Consider the following 23823-nt stretch of genomic DNA (forward strand, 5'->3'; position numbering starts at 1 on the left):
AACAGATTTTCTCTCCACAAATACTGCCTGACCAGAGTATTTCCAGAAGAAAGTGAGATCTGTAGATGCTGGAGATCAGAGTCAAGAAGTGTGGTGCAGGAACGCACAGTCGGTCAGGCAGCAACAGAGGAGCAGGAGAGTCTACGTTTCAGGCATAAGCTCATCATCAGGAACGTGTGCTTGGGGGGGGGGGGGGGGGGTGCCTGATGAAGAGCTTATGCTCATAACATTGACTGTCCTACTCCTCAGATGCTGCTTTTCCAGCACACGTTTTGACTGAGTATTTCCAACACTTCCTATTTTGCTTATGTATTTTGACATCATCCCTGACTTGGTGAACATCCAAAAGGTATTTTCACAGAAGAATTATCCAACATAACTAGACAGCAGCAATTGAGAAATACTGTGAAAACTGACATACAAAGTGGGTGATTCTAAAGGAATAGCTAAGGGAGAAAAAAAAAGGTGACACAAAACAGGAAGAGTAGGCCATTCAGCCCTTCCAGCCTGGTCCACCATTCAACATGATCATGGCTGATCATCCACCTCCATCCCCGTTCCCCTTTTCTTCTCCATATCCCTTCGGTCCCAAGGCATCCAATTCTTCTTGAAAACATTAAATGTTCTGGCCTCAACTGCTTTCTGTAGCAAAGAATTCCAAATGTTCTCTGGTTGGAAAAAAATTCTCATCTCAGTGATAATGGCCTACCCAATTCTCAGACTGCCAGCCTTACTCCCCTGATCATTGGAAATATCCTTACTTTGTTTGCACTGTCTAGTCCTGCTAGAGCTTTTAGAATAGAAATTTGTCACATGTAATTTTACCTTTAAAATACAGTGAAGTTCTACAAGTCACCCCACCACAGCAATCCAATATCATTGCATAGTCCAGTTCTGCCATCCCAGGATCAGTCTGGTAAACCCTCACTGCATTCTCTTCAGAGAGGTTTACGAAGGGAAGTCAATAACTTTGCTGAATGCAGTGGAGGAGCACTGAAAACTTGGGGATGAGAGACATTTTGATGGAACATTTAAAATAACCCATGATTGTACTTTACTACTTTTCTTTCTGATCAGATTTGATTTTAGGAAGAAGAAAAAAAAAAAGTGGTAAATTACCCAGAGACCTTTCTAAAAAAAAAGTATAAATTGTTCGACACGGTAGGGGCATTGACTCCTACGCACTGTCAGGCAACCACCTCCACATTGCATTGTTAAACCTTCACGATGTCAATTGTACCAGCGCTTCGAGTGATGGATTAGCTGCGGTGCAGTCAGATTGTGTTGGGGAATGGCAAATAGGGCAAAGTACACAATAGCACAAACAAAAACAGAATAACATGCCATTTTATTTTAAAAGAACATTTTACATACATATTTAGCTGTCTCCTTTAAAAAGATTTAAAATCCTTCAAATAAAATATAACCTACTGAAGCATCTGTATCTGATTTGTGGAAATCTCATTCTCTTCCATTAGTTTGTGGATAGTTTCCTTTGCCCTGTTGAAGAGATAGAATTGTTAAAACAAAGTTTTAAGTGGTGTCTTGCCACTGCAACATTGGAACTCAGCAGCATTGTGAGAATAAGGCCAAAATATCCACCCCTCAGTCTTCGGTTACGCTGTTGCAGGACACACACACACAACACATACCACTCTGGTGAAAATTTCAGAAGACATCAGACTCCAAGGCCCTACAATTACTGTTCTTAACCAGTCACTAAATAAAACGATCAAGTTTAATTTCTGTCAGGAATCACATCCCTGCCGTTCTCAATGCATTTGAACAGCACTGAGCTGCTGACACGATTCCTGCAAAACAATTCATTTTTCTGGCATGTCACTCAAACGACAACCATTTCCAAAATTCACATTAAAAACGCAATTATTCAAAACAAGGATCGCCACCAGTTACAAAAGACCGGTGGAAGCAGTTTATAATGCTCTGATTTTGCATCACTTAAAAGGAATCTTTTCAACACAAGTTAGGTAAACAACATGAAAATTTTGTTCATGTAGCTACAACGAAGGTTCAGTGCAGTACAATTCCTTGGATTATTAGTTGAAAAAAAAAAGTAGCCAAAAGAAAAAGCAGCATCAAGACTTGTAACCTATAGTCTTGCCAGCAATGTAGGTCTTAGCAAACATCTTAAATATGTGAGGGATACAGGTGATAGTAAGTTTGAAATGGAAACAGAGCTTCAGGCCGAAGCAGTTGTCAACAATATAGAGTGATGAAAACTGGGGGCATGTAGGAGACAAGACAACTTGGCCACAGCATCAGTGAGTGAAAGAAGTCAGTAGTTCAGTGGAGAGCAGAATTGGAGATGGTTAGTGGAGGTAAATATCAGGATAAGAATATCAATCTGATACAGACAGTTTGGTCAGAGGCCCAATACAGATCAACAGCTACAGGGAGACAAACAGGAAAATTCAAGCATTTGAATAAATGCATAATTATGTAGGAGAATTAAGGGCTAACATATTTTTAAAAAAAGGAGAGTGGAATGTTACAATCAGAGCAGATAATTCCATCAGCTACAACAACAAAAGGTCAAACAGGCAGATCATTATATCGGACAAAACGTTCCGAGTGTGGTGTGGGTCTTGTGCTGCCCAAGAAAGCAATAAGACTGCTGTGCTGCCTTGTTGAAGGAAGAGCAGCTGGATTTTGGGCCATTAGGCAAGCTTTCCTCTTGGCACAGGGCTGCATAGGATGATGGCCTGTCAAGGGAAAGCTGCTGGCAAATCAAGAGGCCACCATTTGCAGAAATTGGCAGTGCCATGGAGGACATGGCTGCTGGTCATACTGTGCCTCGAGAGCCCCAGGATGCCACAGCAATCAGAACAATAGTAGTGTTGTCAGTCAAGTGCAGGGAATCATGGGGGGGGGGGGGGGGGGGGGGTTGAAGAATGGTCTTGTGGGGCAGGAAAACCATCAGGATTGAAAATAAAGGACATGGTGATGTTGTTACCATCCCATTAATGTAAAAGTACTGCAGGTTAAGGGTTGACCACCCTCACCCCACATAAGTGGCAGGCAGCCCACAAGGGCTCTTCCTTTTGCGTTCTCCCCATTACATGTCCTATTTGGAGCAGAGTTTTGCCAGGCAGGAAGATTAGTGGTACGTTATGTTCGTTGATGGACCATCCAGGAGTCTTCAGTAAAGACAAGGTGGCCGTACATGGGTGGTCGTACATGGGTGGGGAGGCAGGAACTATCAAGTATCTATTGCAGTGGAATGCTCCCACACTTCATACAGGTTCAGAAGACTCCCTCCATTACAGTGTAAACCTCATTTGTTTAGTTGAAGGAATACTCATTTACCGTTCCTGATCAAGCAGACGATCAGCAAGCTCATTTTTACATTTGTCCAGTCCAGCTTCAAGGATGGAAATCTCGGTCTGACTCTGAAGCAGGGAACTTCTCAAATACTCATTCTCCTGCAAAAGAAAATGTTACATAATGTAACACACACCTCAAATACCAAACAACACGGCTGATAGTTACAGATTCCAGTCCCAGACCAACCACTTGAGCACACAGACCCTGAAATGTCAGCCTGAGTGATAGTGATGTTTTTGAGGAGATCATCCAGTCTTCTCTCCCAGTTGGAGACAGACAGACAGACATCATTCAAAAGGTGAAAGCAATATCACAGTTCATTTATCCCTCAGACGTCATTAAACAGGTTAACTGATCATAGGCACATCACTATTTGTAGGAGCATGGCAACTTTGACTGTCGCATTTCCTATATTAGACGTTTTACAGTTTTAAAGCACTCTGTTGCTGTAATGCGTTTTGGGACACATGGAACACGCGAAAGGCACTCCATAAAATGATGACAGCTTTTCATAGCGTAGAACTGTATCGGAAGATATTTAAATGTGGGAGGATTTGAACTCAAAGCAAGAGAGTGTATATCACAGTGATATATAATGATTAAATCTGCATCAGCATTAATTTTAAACACAAATTCTAATACGCCACTGCTTTTAGAGGTCCAGATGTAGGATTTATCCAGCAATGGAATTATAGCATTTAATTAAACAGAATACTCACATTTCAAACAGGGTAATAATAATGTAGATAATACTAATGTAGAATGTAAGTTGGTTCCATATATTGGGATCACTAAAGACTATAAACATTTTATGGTGCAGATATATGCCATTTGGCCACTGTTGATACGCCTGCTCAAAACCTTTCTCCAGCTTAATCCCACTTTCGAGCATTTGGTCTGTGACCATGTAGCACTTCACAAACCGCTTTATTAGACTAAAAGGTGGCGGTGTTGATTCCCCTATACTGGAAAGGTTAATGAAATTCCATTCATAGACCCAAGGTTATGAAGATTTCTTGGAGACATTGGATAAACAAGAATGTAAATCAACATGCACAAATTGTTATTGGGGACGAGGTTGGGGGGGGGGGGGGGGGGGGGGGGGGGGGGGGGGGGTTTGTGTAACACAAAAGAAATCTCTAATGGTAATTGAGCAATAACTACTGCAGCTGATTGGAGAGTCATAATTCAGAACAGGCCCCTCGGCCCATTAGGTTTGCAACAACCAAACAAAAAAGCCATCTCCTGTCTACAATAAACTCACCGTCCAGCACTCCACCTAAAGCCTGGAATGCTGTGACATTTCAGATGCTCATCCATGTACTATTTTTTTAAAAAAGGCTGAAAGACTTCCTGCCTCTAATCTCCCAGGCAATGCATTCCAGACACCGTCTGTGTATGTTTAGGAGTGGGGGGCTTCTCCTCAAATCCCCTCTAAACTTATGCCCCTTTGTTACTGACCTTTCGAGTATTTCCTATCTGCCCTGGCTATACCCCCCCAGTCTTACACACCTCAGAGAACTCTTGTGTTGTAGTGGGAGAGTCCCTCACCCTGATCCTGGAGGCCTGGATGCAAGTCCCTCCTCCTTCAGAAATGTGGAGTAACATCACTGAACAGGGAGATTCAACAATATCTACATCTCACATCACATCCTTCTTAACCTTCTCTAAAGAAAATAACTCAAGCCTTTCTTCATAGCTACTTTGCTCCATTCCATGCAACACCCTCTGTACTTGCTCCAGTACAGTCACATCCTTAATACCTATCCATACATCAGTGTGGATGTTAAAATATATTTATCCAAATAATCATAGTCTACGATCCAATTAAATTGGACATCCTTGTCTAGCATTGCAAGAACTGTGCCTTTGTTACAGCACTTCAGGGATAGTGAGCATCATTGGACATGCAATTTGGGATAGATCACCATATCTCACTTGGGTAGCAGAGTTAACTAATTCCAAAAGATCTCAAAAAAAAGTTTGCTACTGTCCATTACATCTTTAGTTCCAAAAGCCTCCTAAACAAAGATCTCAATTGTTTTGTTTAAAACCATAGAAAATGCAATTTGGGCTTTGAGGAACATAAATCGCACTTTGAGCCTAGGATTCGGTTATTTATCTGCAATGCCTGTAAGACTGAAAAGTTGCACTGAAATTATTATACCTTTGATCTGGAGGCAAAGCTGACATTTAAATCTGACTCTCACAGCACAGTATGAAGCTCGTCGTGCTTGAGTTAGTCTTTTGAAAAAGCTATCCAATTAATTTCACTCAATGACTGTCCCCTTAACCGTACAGATCTTTCCTCGAGTCTAAATCCAACTCCCTTTTGAAAGTTCATTAATGAATCGACTTCCCTCAACCTTTCAGTTAGTGCATTCCTGATCATAACACTGAGCAAAAAGTCAATTCTTCCAATCTCTCCTCCGATAGAGTCACCAAATGTAACAAATTTGGAACAACAGCTCCATTCAGCCTCACTGCTAATGTCAAGCGGAGATATGCCAAATTTATTTTGGATTGTCGGTTTATTTTGGCTCATTGCCAACTGCAAGCTCTGTGCATTTGTCCCAGCAAATATTGGTTTTAATCTTTCAATAGCGTGAAACAGTTCCTTTGGGGACCACAACAACAGGCTGATCTCAAAACACGCTTTCTTCCACTAATTATTCAAGGTCCTTCAGAAGCAAGAAACTTTAGAAATCCAAAAGGGTCGCCAAGACAACAGAGCTTCAATGCTGGCACAGCAAGGAGTGAATAGTGTCTAATTTCCGTCTTCTCAGGAGATTAAGAAAAGCTCCATGTACGCAAGAGATCATGGTTTGGATTATATTAGCTTTAAAAATAAAGCCATAATGGTTGTAACACTTGCGCGCACACATACCCGGGTTAATTCATCCAACTGCTCTTTTAATGCAGAGACGTCCCCTTTGGAATTAGAATTCCACAGCTCTTCATTAAGCTGGAAAAAACAACAACAATCAACTTTAATGCATAAGTGAGGCTGTCGAGCAGAAGTCTTAATATTTGCACAGAACATTAAAACGTAAATATTGGTTTAAGATACTGTGTCAAGTATTTCTACTGTGTGCACTCTTCCATTGAGACATCCCAGTGGTCACAACAGATTAAAAACCAAATGGGCATAAAGCCCAGCATTCCTGTGCTGGGTCCTAGATGATAAAAAGTTAATTAATCCAATCGGCCAGCGCTCTCCTCATTGCCCTGCGATTTTCTCCCCCCAAGTTTATCTACAATTCCCTTTTTGACAGTCACTATATGCTGTACATCTCTATGACTCTATGCTCCCACCTTTTCAAGCCTTATATTCCACATCACAACAATTGCATTAAAAAGAAATTAATTCTCAGCTCATTCTGGCTTTGTAGCAAATTGTTCCAAATCCACATTCTCCAGTTAGCCCAGCATCCCAGCAGTTGACTAGTTTCTTATTTATTTACCACTTCAGTAGTCTTCTTTTGTTGTCTTTAAGATGCCCCTTTGAGGGGTACTGGCAGGGTAAAGTCAACTCTAAAATACCCTGACGTCCTTGTGTAGATTTTAAAATGAAAGTATTTGAGTAATTAGTAACTTTGAAATGGATCAGTTCAGTCTTATTCTGAATTATACAATTTTCAGTCTTTTTTAGAAATGTGAACAAATGTGAGATTTTGTTTACCAGTTTTACATTGTTGCTTTGCAGTAAAATAAACTATCCTTCCCCAGGAAGGAATCAGACTAATCTGTAACCTAACCTTATTCTCTGGAACATAAATACCTTTCTCATTCGGTCAATGATTGCCTGCAGATCCGTGACTTCACTTTCATGTCGCTTCTGCATTTCTGCCACTTTTGCCTCGAGTTTCGCCTGCTCCTATAATGGATGAAACTTGAACACTGAGTTTGTGTTTGTCAGAGTGAACAAGCAATCTTTGTTATATTAAAAAAACACCTGTTTTCAGCACACTGCACTAGTCAGTCAATTAAAGAGAACAGCCTATTAAGCTACAAAAGCAGTTCAACAGTGTCTGCAAAGTGACGCAGTGCAACCCTCAAAAGGTCCATCTCTTCCTACCTCCTAAAAAGGAGCATTTTTGACAAATATTTAAAACTGAATAATCGGCTTCTTTAAATCTAACTTTGCCCATAAAGGGCAAATAATCAACTTCTCATTTCATGTCGTTACAAAGTAACAGATGAAATCTGAACTCAGTTTCTCTGTGCAATGCTGCTCCTGAGCAATTCCAACATTTACCAGGTTCAATGTCAGATTTCCAGCATCCACAGCACGTGTCGTACTTTGATGAAGCTCTGCTCTTCTTTTAGAGGATTTTACACTTTTTTTTGCTGCCCCCTATTTTTCCCACTTGCTTAAAAACTCTTCCTCTCTTGACAACTTCAGCCCTGATGTGAGGAGTTGACTTATGACTCCCACCGAGGTTAGAATTGAGGGGAGCAGGAGTGAAAACCCAAGTCTCTCCAGCTGCTGTGGCAGCTCACTGGGTCTGTCCTATCATTTCTCTGTAGGATCAGGGATGTGCACAGCTACCTGTTGCACCTGAGGGGCAGCCATGCACACTCCCGATAAGAATAACTGAAGATGATTAATGGATGTACTGGAGTTTTCTTTTGCCGGAGGTTGCTGCAGAGACTTTAGGAGTCAGCTGCCGAAGTACACGAATAACTACAGGTTACACTATACAGTGTCTTCTCCCATTCACCCCCTAGATTTTTTAAAATTAAGCCAGTGTGTGTGGGGAAGTAATGATAATTTTTCTTCAAAGCTCATGGTCTGCAATGTAGGTGTTACATTTATGCTGTAGCACGAGAATTGACAAGGATAGTTCATTTTTGAGACAGCACATTCAGCCCATCAATCTGAGCTCGTCACCATAGGCAGAAATATGACATTGGAACACCACACAGACTCACACCCCAGCATAAAGTTTCTTGCTTTCTTCCATCTTCAACCTACAATGGCTAACAGACAACACAAGGCAGACTCATCGGCAGGTGTTGGCAGTACATGCAATGCTTTCTCAAATTTTTCCAACATAATCACTACGAAATGTGCAGGATTAAACACACCTCAAAGCCAAATGATTTAAAACATTATGGGGACTCTTAACTGAAGAATGCCTGAGAAAATATTTGGATTGACAGCCGGGAGGTGAGACTTGACCTGGCTTTCTATTTCCAATCGCTAGTCAAGAACACCACCACCTTAAACAGCAATGGACAGGATTAATCACGGAGTGGCCTCCTGTATAAAGGGATTTGATGCAGGTAACATTAACACTCAGACTGGTCTTGGCCGGGGAGGATGATAGTACTTTAAAAACGTAAACGTCAACTCTAGAACACTTTGATCCCTCAGATTGTGAAAGAGACGAGACAACCGTACGAGAGTCTGTCAGCTCAATGTTTCCTCAGGAGGGGAGTCTGGTGAAGTTTTTAAAGGAAGCTGTGTGGCTCCTTTTTAACAAGATTCTAATCATTTAACTCAGGTTGGCCACATTTTGCAGGCCAGCAAGTGAAGGGGAGGGGAAAAGAGGAGAGAGAGAAGAGCTGGATTCAGGTTCTGTCTGCCTTTATGGCACCACTTGTGAACAAGGAGAGCAGAGGCATTCCCTCCTGGCCCAACATGAATCCAGTAACAAACATTTTGTCCCCCACGCAACACGTCATCCCTACTCTGCCCAATCGCCATAATCCTCAGACCCCAATATCTTCCCCGATATCCCTCAAAACACAGCCCAGTGATCTCTCGCTCTCTCCCACAACCAGAAGTACCCTCAACCCACTAGAAATCTCCCTACCTGCTTCTTTGACACATCCTTCATAGGATCATAGAATCCCTAGAGTATGGTAGCCCACCTAACAGACCCACCCTATAACCCTGCATTTCCCATGGTCAACCCACCTACCCTGCATCTCCCTGGACATTACGGACAATTTCCCATGGCCAATCCACCTAACCTGCACATCTTTGGACTATAGGAGGAAACCAGAGCACCTGGAGAAAACCCACGCAGACATGGGGAGATTGTGTGGAGTTTGCACAGTTGCCCGAGGGTTGAATCGAACCTGGGTCCCTGGAGCTATGAGGCAGCAGTGCTAACCACTGAGCTCCAGCCGAAGGGTTTACTGCCCAACAGCCCTTCATTCAGTCTGACACACCTGAACAGAAAGTCCAGCAAGGAGGTGCTAGTGTAGAAAGTGCAGAACCTTCAGAAACATGTGTGCCTCCATGTTTTCTGTTCAAAAGGCCACTTCCACAGCCACACACAAGACGTGCAGCCCTGTACATGAGGGTCTTTTGATTCAAGATCAATAGCATTGTAAATCCAGAAAGCAACCCAAAGTATGCCCATTACATAGTCTGCATGCAGATATTGTGATTGCTTTTTAATAAGCAAGGTAAAAAAGGGAACATGGGGGGAAAAAAAGAGGTAAGATCAAAAAGAATATGTCAAAAAGAGAGAGGATCATCAGATCAGTCATGATCTTGTTGAATGGCAGAATAGATTTGATGGACCAAATGGTCTTTTTCTGCTCTTTGGGTAGGTCATATGGTTGTGAACAATATCAGGTTCATTGGCGAATCTCGTGTGGTCAGGCAGCCCAATGGTGCTCATTGTAAACAATTCCCCAGAAGTGACTATCACTCGAGATATCAGAGGCTGTTCATTGTGAAGTCTCCGATCATTGCAGACAATCAAAAGAACAAATCATTCTAAGTGGGCGGCATGGTGACTCCATGATTAACACTGCAGCCTCATAGCACCAGGGACCCGGGTTCGATTCCAGCTTTGGGCAACTGTCTGTGCTGAGTTTGCACATTTTTCCCCGTGTCTGTGTGGGTTTCTTCCAGGTGCTCCAGTCTCCTCCCACAGTCCAAAGATGTGCAGGTCAGGTGGACTGGCCATGCTAAATTGTCCATAGTGTTAGGTGCATTAGTCAGAGGCAGATGGGTCTGGGTGGAATGCTCAGAGTCAGTGTGGACTTGTTTCCTCACTGTAGGTAAACTAATCTAATCTAAATCATGCCACACTCTTTATTTGGAGCAGGAGGAGAATAGCCCCGAAGGATTAAAGGATTTTTTTTTTTAATTTGAATTCAGGAGACATTTATACAACAACATTCTTGCACATTTTCCGCTTGGAGATTTTGAAGAATGCAGAGCAAAAGCATAATAATTATACCACACCCTGCTCCCCCCACCACAATTATACAATGGCATGGAATTCCCATCAATGCCTACATGCAGATCTCACCTCCCCTCGGATTTTCTGCTCAAGTTTCAATGCCTGCTGTTGCACGTCCTCTTCCATTTCAGCCAGTCGCGCGTCAGCCATTGCCTGTGTCCTGCCGGAGATGATCAGGCAGTTCTTTTAACAACACATTCACTGGCAGGTTAAAGTGAACCATTCTCTCAGAAAAATTATGGGAAGGATACTATCAAGCTGGAGCGGGCTCAGAAGAGATTCACTGGGATGTTGCCGGGAATGGAGGGTTTGAGTTATAGGGAGAGGCTGTGCCTATTTCATTGAAGAGTAGGTGGTTGAGGGGTGATCTGATATAAATTTATAAAATCATGAGGGGTATAGATAAAAGGGGAATATGAAATGTTTGGAGGGATATGGACCCAGTACAGGCATGTGGGACCAATTTAGGTTGGTATTACGGTTGGCATGGACTGGTTGGACGGAAGGGTCTGTTTCCGTGCTGTATGACTAAGTAGCATTTTGAAAGAGGCCAACACAGCTTTGTGGAGTTACACTGGGGTAACAATTAGGTCATGGATATGAAAGTTAACTCTTAGCTAGGGAAACTAACCAACTTATCATCCAGTGCATTCTCAAAAGAGACTTTCATCATTCCATTGTACCTTAACAAGTTTATAAAACAAAGTAACTTTATATTAATTGACCCTCTTGAGCTTCTTTAACAAAATTCAATGAAAAGCTTGAATGTAGGTGATGACAGCCAAGGGAGGTCTCAAAACTGTCTTCCACACTAGAAGCGAAAGAATAAATGTATTGGAGAAGTTATCAAATGTGCACCACACAGACAGTCGCGATGCATCAGATGCTGCTCTCAGATCCTTCGTGTTCTCGTGATGAGATATTCAAACATTAAATGTGCGATACCTCATAACACAGATTGCTGAATTCAGTTTAGCTCAGCACCATATTGCCAAAGCCAAGAGATTGTGCGGTTTTGGAAATGGATCTCAAATACACTTCAAATTGGGAGCTTATCTTACCTTCCAATGTGTAGTCATTCAATAGTGTGACACAGGAGGTCATAACAATGGTTACCTCCGCCCTCCCACCACCCCCAACACTCATACCATAATCTTATATGCTACTACACGCACTCTCCCAATCTTTCAAAAAGGCCAACTGACTAACATTGTACTGAGATGTTGCCAAATCCAAAATCATTAAGCTGTTTAAGTCAGAGTATTAATTACATCAGACTGGAATTTCACCCCTTCCTCCATTCAATTTATTTCCTCCTTGTTATAATAAAGAAAATTGCGAGCTATGCTATACTCTGCCTGATTAGCAATCTCTCTATCCAGGCTAGGGAATCTGTTCCCTCACTGGTTTTCCACACGTGATTCCTAGCAAACCGTAAATTTGTCACCTCATTGTAAAATTAGCAAGCTAACTTTGGCCTACTCCTCCTTCACCAAAACTACCAATTAAAACTAGCCACTATGACCCTAATTGGAGAACCTACAGCCCATCACCCATTTTCATGTCACATTGGTCTACACAAACATTTTACTTTTGGCATGGGTGGGCTGGAGCACCAAGGGTAGGGATCTTATGGCACCAAGACCTGGATTCATTTGTACTCACACGTGGTGTTCACCTGCTCCCCAGAGGCTAAGAAAATAATTCAAGCTCTAGATTTGCCAGGCCTTGTCATGTCTCACTCACAAATCTGTTTGAAGACTGAACGGTACAAGTTCTGACCAAATAATATTCAACCTCCAATTTTCACTACAGAAACTTGGTTTCCACATTTGAAGAAACCCATTGATCAGGTGATTAACTTTGGTAGGGGCCAGTGTAATGGGAAAGGTAGTGCTTTTAAAAAGCCTTCCTGTCAAAATGTATTTTTGGAACATTCCCAAACCTAAGTGATGTCAAATCTTTAAACAAAAAGGAAGTAGCAAAACTTTGTTAACAGAAGAAAGCTGGTGCAAAAATAATCTTCATGGAAGACTTAAAGAGATTGCAAAGGGCAAGACAGAGCTGGATAAGGTAGTGGCAGATGGAATACAGAGGAAACTCGATTATCCGAAGATGATTTCAAGGTCCCACAAAAACGTTTCAAAGAGATAAATGTATGTGATTTTCCTGGACTGAAGAGCATGTGAAAACACTGGCAAGCAGCAAAAGCAGCTCAAGCATCAGCAACTGGATATTTTTTTAGATAACAGTTGTTACACAGCCTTTTGCAAAAGTAAGTGTTTTACAGTACTGTATTCCCCTCACTTTACCAGGTCATTTATTAAAAAAAAAAGGCCAAGAACATAAATGCACGCACAAGGCAATGCTTCTGTCTTTCTATCGTGAGATGGAGTTCCCGGAAACTGACAAACGCTCTTACATTCGTAAAAGCTGTTCAGGACCTTGCTTAATGCTGTCTTCACCACTCCTTGCTAAATGCTAACTACTGCTGCATTTTAAAAAAATGTTCTCATGTTATCATTACTTTATTTTGTTCATTGTGTCCTCTTGCACTCAATACATTAAAATTATAGGTTTTAAACAAATCCTCCGGTACAGCACAGCATCAGATCAGCATGGCTTCCCTTGTTTAAGGTAAAAATCGATTATCTGAATAATCAATTATCCAAATGAAATAGTGCCAGCCCATCTCATTTGGATAATTGAGGTTCCTCTACATAAAGAGAAAAGACAAATTATCCACATTGGTCAGAAGAATGGGGAGGTAAAATATCTTGGAAAGATTAGCCAATGCCAGTCTTCAGCAGGATGTTATAAGTCTTTGTACAAGAACCAAAGTCAGTGTGTACAGGAAGTGATTGAGAAAGTAAATGGCATGTTGGCCTTTGTTGCAAAGAGGTCAGTACAAGGGTAAGGAAGTGCTCCGCTATTTTAGAGTTTTAATCAGCATGGCAGCAACAGTATTTAGGGTTTGCCTCCTTAACCAAGAAAGCTATACTTGCCATAGCTGAGGTACAAAGGCTCACTAGATTATTTTCATTCCATGAATCATTGTCCAGTGAAGGGGAAAACCAGAGGAAAGGGCTTACCTTCTCCGGTGATTAGCAACAAAAAGGGACGTTGACTTATTAAGCTGCATAAAATTCAAAGAGGGTTTGACTTGGTTGAGGCAGAGAGGATACTTCCCTGGACTGGAAAGTTTAGAATTAGGGGCTATAGCCCCAAGATAAAGGATTGGCAATTGAGGACAACTGAAATGGGGTGTCTAAAACGCTAAGCAAATTAAGGGTTGGGGGGAGACAGGACAGAGCAAGAGGTTGGAGAAGTCTGATAAAACAATTAAAATGAAGTTGATATCAAAAGTACAGCCAGCAGCTCAAGAGGCTGTATACAGACTACTGCTGCTCTTAATTGTTATGCTTTCTGAATTCCTTTGAACCCTAAAAGAATGGTTAATTACACAACTAAATTGTGAAGGGATGATTCATACATTGTCAGAAGAATAATCATCTCAAAAACAGGCTTCTGAAATGACATTTCATATTAAGCATATTGCTTACATTTTACATAAAATGTCTGTATTTCAACAAAACTGCACTTGTACATTTACAGTCTATTACTGAGAGGGCGCAGAATCCATTACATCTTTTCATCATTTTATGTTTTATCAGTTGGATTTTTTGTTTGCAAGTTCCACATTGTGTATAAGCTATACAGGGTCTAGCTGCTCTCTCAGCTTCAAGGCTTTTCTTATGAAAGAACAATCACACTAAATTACTTTGACATGGCCAATTATAGCACTTTTCCCCCACAAGTTTAGAATGTACTGTCTCAGAAAGAACAGTGTAGAACCATACACCAGGTTCAATGAGCAGTGGTTTGTAAAAAATTGAAATTATTTTGTCTCTCTGCTGAAAAGACAAAGTTCTTATCTTCCATTCATGGATTAATACAATAAGTAGTTACAATAATACTTCAGTTTTGTACCGTTCTTCCAGTAGGTCAACGGTAAGTCTGTCTTAAGCGGAGCAAATGGAAGGAAAAGAATTGGACAGCTACAAAAAAGAAAAAGAAATCTTTCCAAAAATGTGTAAAACGTTTTGTTTCACTCCTAATGTGATTGTGATTTAGATTTTACATCAAGAAAAAACAGGATACTACATAAACAGAGATATGGTGAAGCCAAGGTGCAGTCTCTCAACAACCAGGGAACAGAATCCAAACTGCTCCTATACTTTTTACTCATTGATTTGTCTAATTTTAATTCTGTAGGTCCCAAAGATTTTGACAGAATCATCTTGGCTCACCACCAACTTCAAGAGCAGTTAGGGATTTGCAACAAGTGGCTGGCTTGTCAATCCCATCTCAATGAATAGGAAATAACTCTTGATACTTTTGCTCTTTAGATAAATTTAAAATTGTTCCATTAGGATTTCAGAGGTTCCTGAGTGTCAAGGGAATCAAGGGTTACGGGGAGAAAGCAGGAGAATGGGGATGAGAAACTTATCAGCCATGATTGAATAGTGGAGCAGACTCAATGGGCTGAATGGACTATTTTCTGCTACTATGTCTTAATCAATACAGATGTACACTTAACATTGAATTCATTAACAAGTGAATTCATTAATATGGGGTTAGAAGATTACAAAACCTGCCACTTTGATGCATAAATATTAAAAATCAAGACACCAATAGCTGAAACTCTAATGAGCGCATTAATTTATGTTTTACATCTAGGTGAAAAGCCCATGAACACTGACCTGGGTATGCCAGTTCTCCGTTATTCAACTTTGCTTAGTCAGATTTAAGATTGTATTCTTATGATTTTACTAGAATGGGAAACGTGGAAATAGTTCCAGCATTCAGGATAACCATCAGAAAACTTTATCCAATTCTAGACCGTACAGCCACAAAATGCTTTTAAACCCACATTGCAAATGTGCATTATCTGGAGAAGATAATTTGCCAAAGAACTGCAGGTTAAATCAAAAACAAAAAGCTAATTGTTGGAAAAACTCAGCAGGACTGGCAGCATTTGTGAAGAGAAATCAGTTAACATTTCAGGTCCAGTGACCCTTCGTCATCAGATTTTTTACCCTCCAGTACCAATTTTAAATTTGACCCATGATATGTTAAATGATCGACTATGGATTGATTTAAAGTCAATGTTTATATCTCAAACTATGTGAGGAAATAAAGTTACAGCCTAGTACACAGATGGTATGCCAATATTTCATGTTTTATACAGACTCATGCAAATCCAGCCCCATGTGTAAACTAACAATTGTGTTAAGAATGAAGTTGATTGAAGCCTTGCAGTTTGCTTGAGTAATGGCTGCTGAGTGAAAATGTGCTTCCATAATGATTGAAGTACTCTGTTGTAAATTAAGGAAGGATTAATTAGTTAATTAGGGCCTCTTTCTGTGCTGCAGTGACTCAATGGCACTAAAATGGGTGTTATTTCCAAAACAGACGCATCATTGGTTATAGTTAATAGATTCATATAATTGCAAAACCCTTTACCATTGAGAAGAGGCAGCAGTGGTGTTGTGTTAAAAGTAAGTAGACTAGCAATCCAAAAGTTCAGCCTAATTTTCTAGGGAACATAGGTTCAGATCTCCCCTCCCAATACTTGGAAATATAGTATTTAAAAAAGTTACTCCAATAAGTTGTAACAATGATTGATTGTTGTTTAAACACCTTCTGGTCCCGTTAGGAAAGGTAACTTTTCATTCTTAAACACAGTCTGGCCCATATGTGATGCCAGACTCAATGACAGACTCTGAACAGTGCTCAAAAGTGGCTTAGCAAGGGTAATTAGGGGCAGGCAATAGGACTTGCTGAGGACACCCACATCTCATAGGAAAAAGATAAACTCCCCTGACTCAAGTGTGACACCCTCCAACAATTTACATTCCTCTATTCTTGCTGCTCAATTCCATGTCAACTGGATGCCTACCTTGAAGAAGTTCTCCTCCTCTCACTAAGAGTCCTGATTGAAGGGCTTTTGCCCAAACGTCGATTTTCCTGCTCCTCGGATGCTGCTGACCTGCTGTGCTTTTCTAGCACCACACCCTCCACTCCAAGTCAACTGGAGTCCAGCCCAGAAAGTGAAGACATTTTATCACTTTCTGACACCAATTCCCTTCAAACAGATCAAACTGCAATACTTTTAGGATCATGTTGCTCCTGTGGACTGCCCTGCAGTATTTTCTTACAAAGTCACTACATAAATGCATAGTGTCATTGAGATGGATCAATGCATCATTAAAAAAATGAACACAAAGTCAAATCAGTGCATTTTAAAAGACTATATAGAATAAAGGTTTATCACTGTTGGGTAAAGCTGCACTACAACTAAATCAATTGTTACAGAAAGAGATACAACATGGTCACCCTGTTATATGAAGGATATTATTAAACTGGAGAGGATTCACCAGGATGTCGCCAGGAATGGAAGATTTGAGATAAGTTGAGGGGTAACCTTACTGAGGCGTATAAAATCATGAGGGGCATAGTTAACACGAATGGCATGCGTTTGTTCCAGGTGGAGTTCAAAACTAGAGGATATATTTTTAAGGCAAGAGAAGAAAGGATTTTAAAAAGACAGGAGGGAAGTTTTTTTTTTAAATTTTTACACTGCTGTGTGTGGAATGAATTTTCAGAGGAAGTGGTGGATGCTGGTACAGTTACAACATTTAAAATACATTTGGATAAGTTCACGAATTAGACATGTTTGGAGGGATATGAGCCAAATGCAAGCAGGTGGAGCAGGTTTAGTTTGAGAACACTTTCAGCATGGACTAATTGGACCAAAGGGTCTGTTTCCATTGCTGTATGACTATGTAAATAGAGAGGGAGGGGGGTGAAAGAGTACATGCCAAGTGAAACAAGTTAGTTGCCCACACGCTTTAATATTCTAAAGTTGTACTCAGATACATTCCAGAAATGCTTCCGGCAACAATTCCACGAATGTGACAGGTCACGGGCCACAGCCACTCTTACCTCCTGAGGGTCTGTTCCAGTTTCTCTGTCTCCATGTCCTGGACCTTACTGTCTTTGATAAGCTCCTGGATCAGTTTCTCATACTGCAGGTTCAAACCATAGTCTGAAGATGCACGGATTTGCTGGTAGAACTCGAACAATTTCTCCCGGCTGTTTGGGGGAGGAAGAAACAACGTTAATAATTGCCGGAATTCGAGTGAAATCTCGACACCCTCCACCCCCAGTTTAAATTGCTAATCAGTTCCTGATCACTCGGCGTCCCAGTGAACAGAGTTGAACGCCTACACCATGAATATTAACCAATGGCGTTCCAAACTCGCTTTAAGTTCCTGGATGAAGGTCTAAATGAATGCAGCCCGTGTACACGGTTCTGGGTCTAAGGTTGGCAAAGACCAGCAAGATAGAAACACGGATTTGTGCAGCACCTTACTGAGAGATGCCGAGACCCGGGCTGACGATGTGAGAGCTCCGCCCGCTGCCGCTTTGAATGGGGAGAGGCTGACTGTGAAAACCAGCCCAGCCACTCTCCAGTCACTCTGAACTGTGTGTGTACCTTCTCACCGAGAGCTCCCTGCGGAGGGAGAGGCGAGAGTTCTCGCCAGTTTAACCCTCTGTAGACCTTTTACCAGCTGTGCACAGAAGTGAATGGGTTCATTTTCTTAAACAAAAATCACACAACACAACAGGTTTATTTGGAAGCACTAGCTTTCAGAGTACTGCTCCTTCATCAGGAGGTTCTGGTGTCGTGTGATTTTTAACTTTGTCCTCCCTCCCCCAGTCCAACACCGGCACCTCCAAGGCATAGGGTTCATTTTAGTAACGAATTACTGCAGATGCTGGGATCTGTACATTTTATTCTCCCGCCATTCCTTTTTGAGGGTGATCAGGGTACACGTGCTACTATCCCATCCCTCAAGGCTTCCAGCTTTCTCGCGTGTATTTTTAACCGGAGGCTTCTACTCATTTACAAAGAATGTTGTGTCCAAACTAACTCATTTCTTTATAACTACCTTACCCACATTTCTTCCTTTTAATCAACCTGTTCAGAGGCGTTATTCTTCACCTCTGGAACTGGTGAGACTCAAACCATATCTCCTGGCCCAGAGGCAGGAACACTACCCCTACCCCACAAGAGCTAAATGACCAAAGTTGCGGTGATTAGACCCAATAGAAATGGCCTCTCACTGACATCCCCTCAAAAATCTGACCCACTCCATAAACAAATGTTCAATAGAGATTAAATAAATCCAAGATGAAGTGATAGGATCCTAACCCAATAGAGAAATCAAATAAGATGTAATGATTAAACCATAGTCTTACTAAAGTGTGTCTTATTAAAGAGTTAATTCTGCAAAGGAAGAGGTCATTTAGTCCTTTGAAATAGTTCTGGTATCTGATTATTGCTGATCTGTATCTTGATAAACATGCCTTAACTCCATATCATTTTATAACCTTGGCTAGTTTTAAAAAATTCTCAGATTTAAAGAGGAATTGAGCTGGCAACTATTACTTTTTGTACTTGAGTGTTCTATACTTCCTGAACCTGATGTGTGGTGTTTTCTAACCTCGCTCCCAAATGATGTTGTCTACTTTAAAGTTTATTTTCTCTTGTTTTACACCCCACATGCCCAGCAGAACACAAGTTTCTTCTTATCTATCCACATCAATTCCCTAAAACCTCAAGCAAATCACTTCTTACCCCTCTATATTCTAAGAAATACAACCCTTGTTTGGGTAATCTCTCCTTAATAACATTTTGGTGAACCATACTGCACTCTGAAGATTAATGTAGCATTTTCATTGTGTAATATCCAGAACTCTACTCAAGACTCTAGGTGTAGTTTAAACAAGGAATTTATTATGGCTGCAAGAAAATTTTCCACTTCAGATACTAGCTTCATAGTTTTAAAAACTTCCATGAGCTTCCTAATGATTTCCTGCAGTGTCCGGGAGGTAAAGGCTTCTTGTGTGAACAATTCCAAAGTCACTCAGGGCATGCATTTTAAAGAAAAAACAAACTCAATAAGGCAACCTGCCATCTAGTATGACCATCCCGGATCTACCAATAGCCATCTTGACTAGATCTGTGAGCAGACTCATTTAAAACAAAATCCTGACTTGCCCACCTTCCATTATGTGAGCAAAGATGAGGAGCATTGCACTGGAGTGTGATCATAGTGTAAACATCAAGACTACACATAATGGAATGTAACCTTTCATATGCAATGATAATGCTGCTTCCTTTATCAACAGTATGAGGCTGCCCATAAACCAGAGAAGAATGCAGCCACAAAAGGCCATTCAGTATACCGTCCTTCTGGTCCCTAGGCAGAACTATCCATTCAATCCCACTTCCCTACTGTTTCTCCATTGCTATGTATGTTTTTCCTTTGAGTATTCCTCCAATTCTCCTTTGATGGTTATTATTGAAACTGCTTCCAACACTCTTGCAAGCCATGTATTTCGATCACAGTAACTTGCTGCATTAAAAAAAGTTTGATTATGTTGTTTCTTTCTGCTCGCTATGGTGAACCTGAGACCTCTAGAAACAGACTTCCCTATTTAGAATCAAAGAATCTCTACAGTGCAGAAATAGGTCTTTCAGCCCATCTAGTTTTTATTGACCCTCCAAAGAGCATCCCACTCAGATCACCCCCTACCACACTCCCATAACCCCACATGAGGTTTTGCCATGACCAATCCACCGAATCTGCAGGTCTCTGGACTGTGGACAGAAACCCACACAGTCACGGGGAGACTGTGCAAACTCCACACAGAGGCACCTGAGGGAGGAATTGAAACTGGGTCCTTGGTACTGAGGCAGCTAATGACTGTGCCACCCAAAAATATTTCAAAAATGTTCAGGATTTTGCGGCTTCATCAAATCTTCTATCAAACTTCTCCACTATAGGGAGAACAATGTAGCTTCTCTAGTTTCTCAGTGTATCATCCCAACAGTCTCAAAACTGTTTTGACTCTTCCTGGTCTCGAGAGCCCTTCTGCAAATGAGGTGCAGCCATTTTAAGGTTGATCATACCATCTTATGTACTTTTTTTTCCCCCCCACTACTAATAATGCCAAAGATTCATTGTGCTTTTTTTTAAAACCACCTTCTCTGCCTGTTCTGCAATGGATAAAGTGATTGTATGTAGTTCCCTGGGTCTACATATCTCTCTGTGCCTTCACCACCTTTTAAAACTGTGCCATACAGCTAGTATTGTCTTGACTCATACTTCCTGCCAAAGTTCACCTCTTCGCATTTCGCTGTATGAGTTTTCGTCAGCCAAATCACAAATCCATCTACCTGTTACAAGTCGCCTGTGTTGTTTGTTGCGATTCACAGTGGCTTAGTGGTTAACACTGTTGCCTCACAGGGACCTAGGTTCTATTCCCGCCTCGGGCGACTGTCTGTGTGGAGTTGGCACATTCTCCTCGTATCTACGTGCGTTTCATCCAGGTGCTCCAGTTTCCTCCCATAATCCAAAGATGTGTGGATTAGGTGAATTGGCCATGCTAAATTACCCATAGTGTTCAGGGATGTGTTTATTAGGTGCATGAGTCTGGGTTAAATGTAGAGTATTAGGGGAATGGGCCTGGGTAGGTTATTCTTTGGAGGGTCAGTGTGGACTTGTTGGGCCGAAGGGCCTGTTTCCACACTGTAGGGATTCTATATAAAAAAAATTTTATACCATCTGTAAATTTTGAAATTCTACACTACATATACTCATATCCAAGTCATCAGAAGGAGTCAAAAACAGCAATGGTCCATATATTAATCCCTGGATGGAATTGATGTAACCTCCCTCCTGTATCAATTAGAACTGGACACTATTTTTAATCCTATGGTCTCCAGTAACCTTGTGTGTTCAGTATTCAAAATACTTGGAACTCCTGGTCCAGATCCTTTTGCAAATCTCTCTCTCCACCCACTCACCTCCATCCATTAAAGAAGCTCGGCTTTGCTTTCTCTGATTGTGTTTTTAAAGGGTTTTACCCTTTAAATGCAGTTTTCACCGATTGTGATTGTTTCAGTATAGGTAGGGGCACATTTGCATGGGACGCATATGTGAGCGGCTCAGTTTTTGGCTAGAGATCCTAGACGTGGGGGCCATGGTGAAAATCAATTCATCCATCCCAGTCTGAATTATTGTCTGGTGTCATATCTTCTCCTTTGCAAAGCTTCTAATATGCAAAATACATCACAAGTGATTAAAGTTTCACTCTCATGGACATGTTTTTACATCACATTTTAATGTCACTTTGAATATTTGATTTAGCAATTGCCTTGCATTTCTATTCATCAGTTTGAAGGCCAATGTGTCATATTGTTCTGCATTGTTGTTTTTCTCCCTTTAGTCTGCTCAGACGAGTACAGACAAGAACATATTTTAGTCATTATTTCTTGCATTAGGTGGGGCACACAGACTCCTCATAACAAAACCTTGTGTCAATTGTAAATACTCCCAGGCAATTTCTTAGTCCATGAGAGCAGAACAATGACTCAGTGGTTAGCAGTGCTGCCTCATGGAGCTAAGGACCTGGGTGCGATTCCAGCCTTGGGCGACTGGCCGTCTGTGTGGAGTTTGCACATTCTCAGTACCTGCATGGATTTTTCTCCAGGTGCTCCGGTTTCCTCCCACAGTCCAAAGCTGTGCAGGTTAGGTAGCCTGGCCAGACTAAATTGCCCCATAGTGTGCAGGGGGGGGGGTAGATTAGCATGCAGTGTTACAGGAATGGGGTGGGATGCTCTTTGACAGGTTGGTGTGGACTCTATGGGCTAAATGGACTACACAGTAGGGAATCTATGATTCTATTAAACAAGTGGGAGAGTCATTGTGAATACAGCCTAGCTGTGCAATTGTATGCTGTGAGGTTAGTACAATTAAAAATTGCAGCAAGTGTTACACAAACCACCGAATAGTTGCAATGGATACACAGTTTGTTTCTTTCTCTACCCAGTTAAGAAAATATACATTTAACAGCGAATAAGCTTTACAAAAGAGTTGGGAAGTAGAACAGTTTTGGTATTCAGTCTTTTTTTAAAGGGTGGAGAGCAAACTACATGTGTGAATTCCAAGGTGCTTGCTCTACAATCAATCAATGTCAGGCCCGTTCATATCTTCAGAAAATTGTTCTACTCTTTCACTTTTGTCCCTTTATTGGCCATTGTAACTCTCTCTTCACTTCCTGTGTAGTGCAAGTTTGTTGCCTGTGAATTCCTGGTGTCGTATCTGGCACCCAGATAAACTCCTGCAGTTTCACTGAAATTGAAAGGCTGGCAGACTCCAGGTTTTGATTACTGCCATTAAGTTAACATGGTAACTGATCGAAATTAGATAAACGATTAGTACTAAAATAATTTGAAACAGAAGTGAACAATCAAAACATACCTCAATTTTTTAGATTTTCAAAAGCAAAATGCCATTGGGAGAGAGAACACTTCATTATAAGATAAATGGAACAAACATTAGTCCCTGTTTACGAGATTGATCCAAGTAATAGTGTCGTCTCCATTCACCTCAAATGAATTTCAAAAGAAAACTTTCCTCCTACATTATCTCATGACTAATTCTAATGGTTTTGCCTCCATTATCCTACTGCAAAGATGGTGCCAAATGTTAATCGCAATTTGCAATAAAGCTGGTAACATCTATCCTAAACTTTTCTACATCTCTTTTTAACATTTTTCAGTGTTGCCATATCTGGCTAACTTAGCAGTTGTGTAACAGATTAAACTTGTCCATCTATTTTAACATGGTGCACACTGTCTCCTCTCAATCAGTTTGATTCAGTCCATGTGATATAAAAGTATAATTGAAGGCACTTCATAATACACTTGGACCCTGGTCCTGATGACTTGTGCTCCAGAACTAGCTGTGTCCCGAGCCGAGCTGTTCCACTTGAATAACAGCAATAGCATCCACCGAGTAATGTGAAAAATTAACCAGGTATGTCCTGAGCACAAAAAGCTGGAACAATTAAACCTGGACAATTTCTGTCCTAACAGTCTACTCTTGACCATCAGCAAAGTAGGATTAGTGATTAGTCTAATTCAGGATGGGCAATAAATGCTGACCTAACCTACAATGGTCATATTTCATGAACAAATTTAAGAAAAAAACCTTTTATTTAAAGAACCCTGTTTCTCCTATCTTTGCTCATCACTTGATCTTCAAAGCCCAGCACAGACACCTTCTGCTTCATTCCCTAACTTGCCCAGTTCTGCCCATTCAGTAAATGGGTTGAAACTCATTGGCTT

The 23823-nt window shown here is 41.1% G+C and overlaps 1 protein-coding gene across 1 annotated transcript in view; it reads right to left on the reverse strand.

The window, feature by feature from the left end:
• zgc:162879 (ras and EF-hand domain-containing protein) overlaps window positions 1-23823 on the reverse strand; it is an 82100-nt gene that overhangs the window by 22702 nt on the left and 35575 nt on the right. The window contains exons 2-7 of the mRNA XM_043677575.1: window positions 17565-17714; window positions 10626-10716; window positions 7127-7222; window positions 6233-6310; window positions 3328-3443; window positions 1432-1500 (exon numbers count right to left, since the gene is read on the reverse strand). Of these exons, the coding sequence (XP_043533510.1) occupies window positions 1432-1500; window positions 3328-3443; window positions 6233-6310; window positions 7127-7222; window positions 10626-10716; window positions 17565-17714 (600 nt within the window). The remainder of the gene's footprint in view (window positions 1-1431; window positions 1501-3327; window positions 3444-6232; window positions 6311-7126; window positions 7223-10625; window positions 10717-17564; window positions 17715-23823) is intronic.

This window comes from Chiloscyllium plagiosum, chromosome 36 (assembly GCF_004010195.1).
Source record: "Chiloscyllium plagiosum isolate BGI_BamShark_2017 chromosome 36, ASM401019v2, whole genome shotgun sequence".
In the NCBI taxonomy this organism is placed as follows: domain Eukaryota; kingdom Metazoa; phylum Chordata; class Chondrichthyes; order Orectolobiformes; family Hemiscylliidae; genus Chiloscyllium; species Chiloscyllium plagiosum.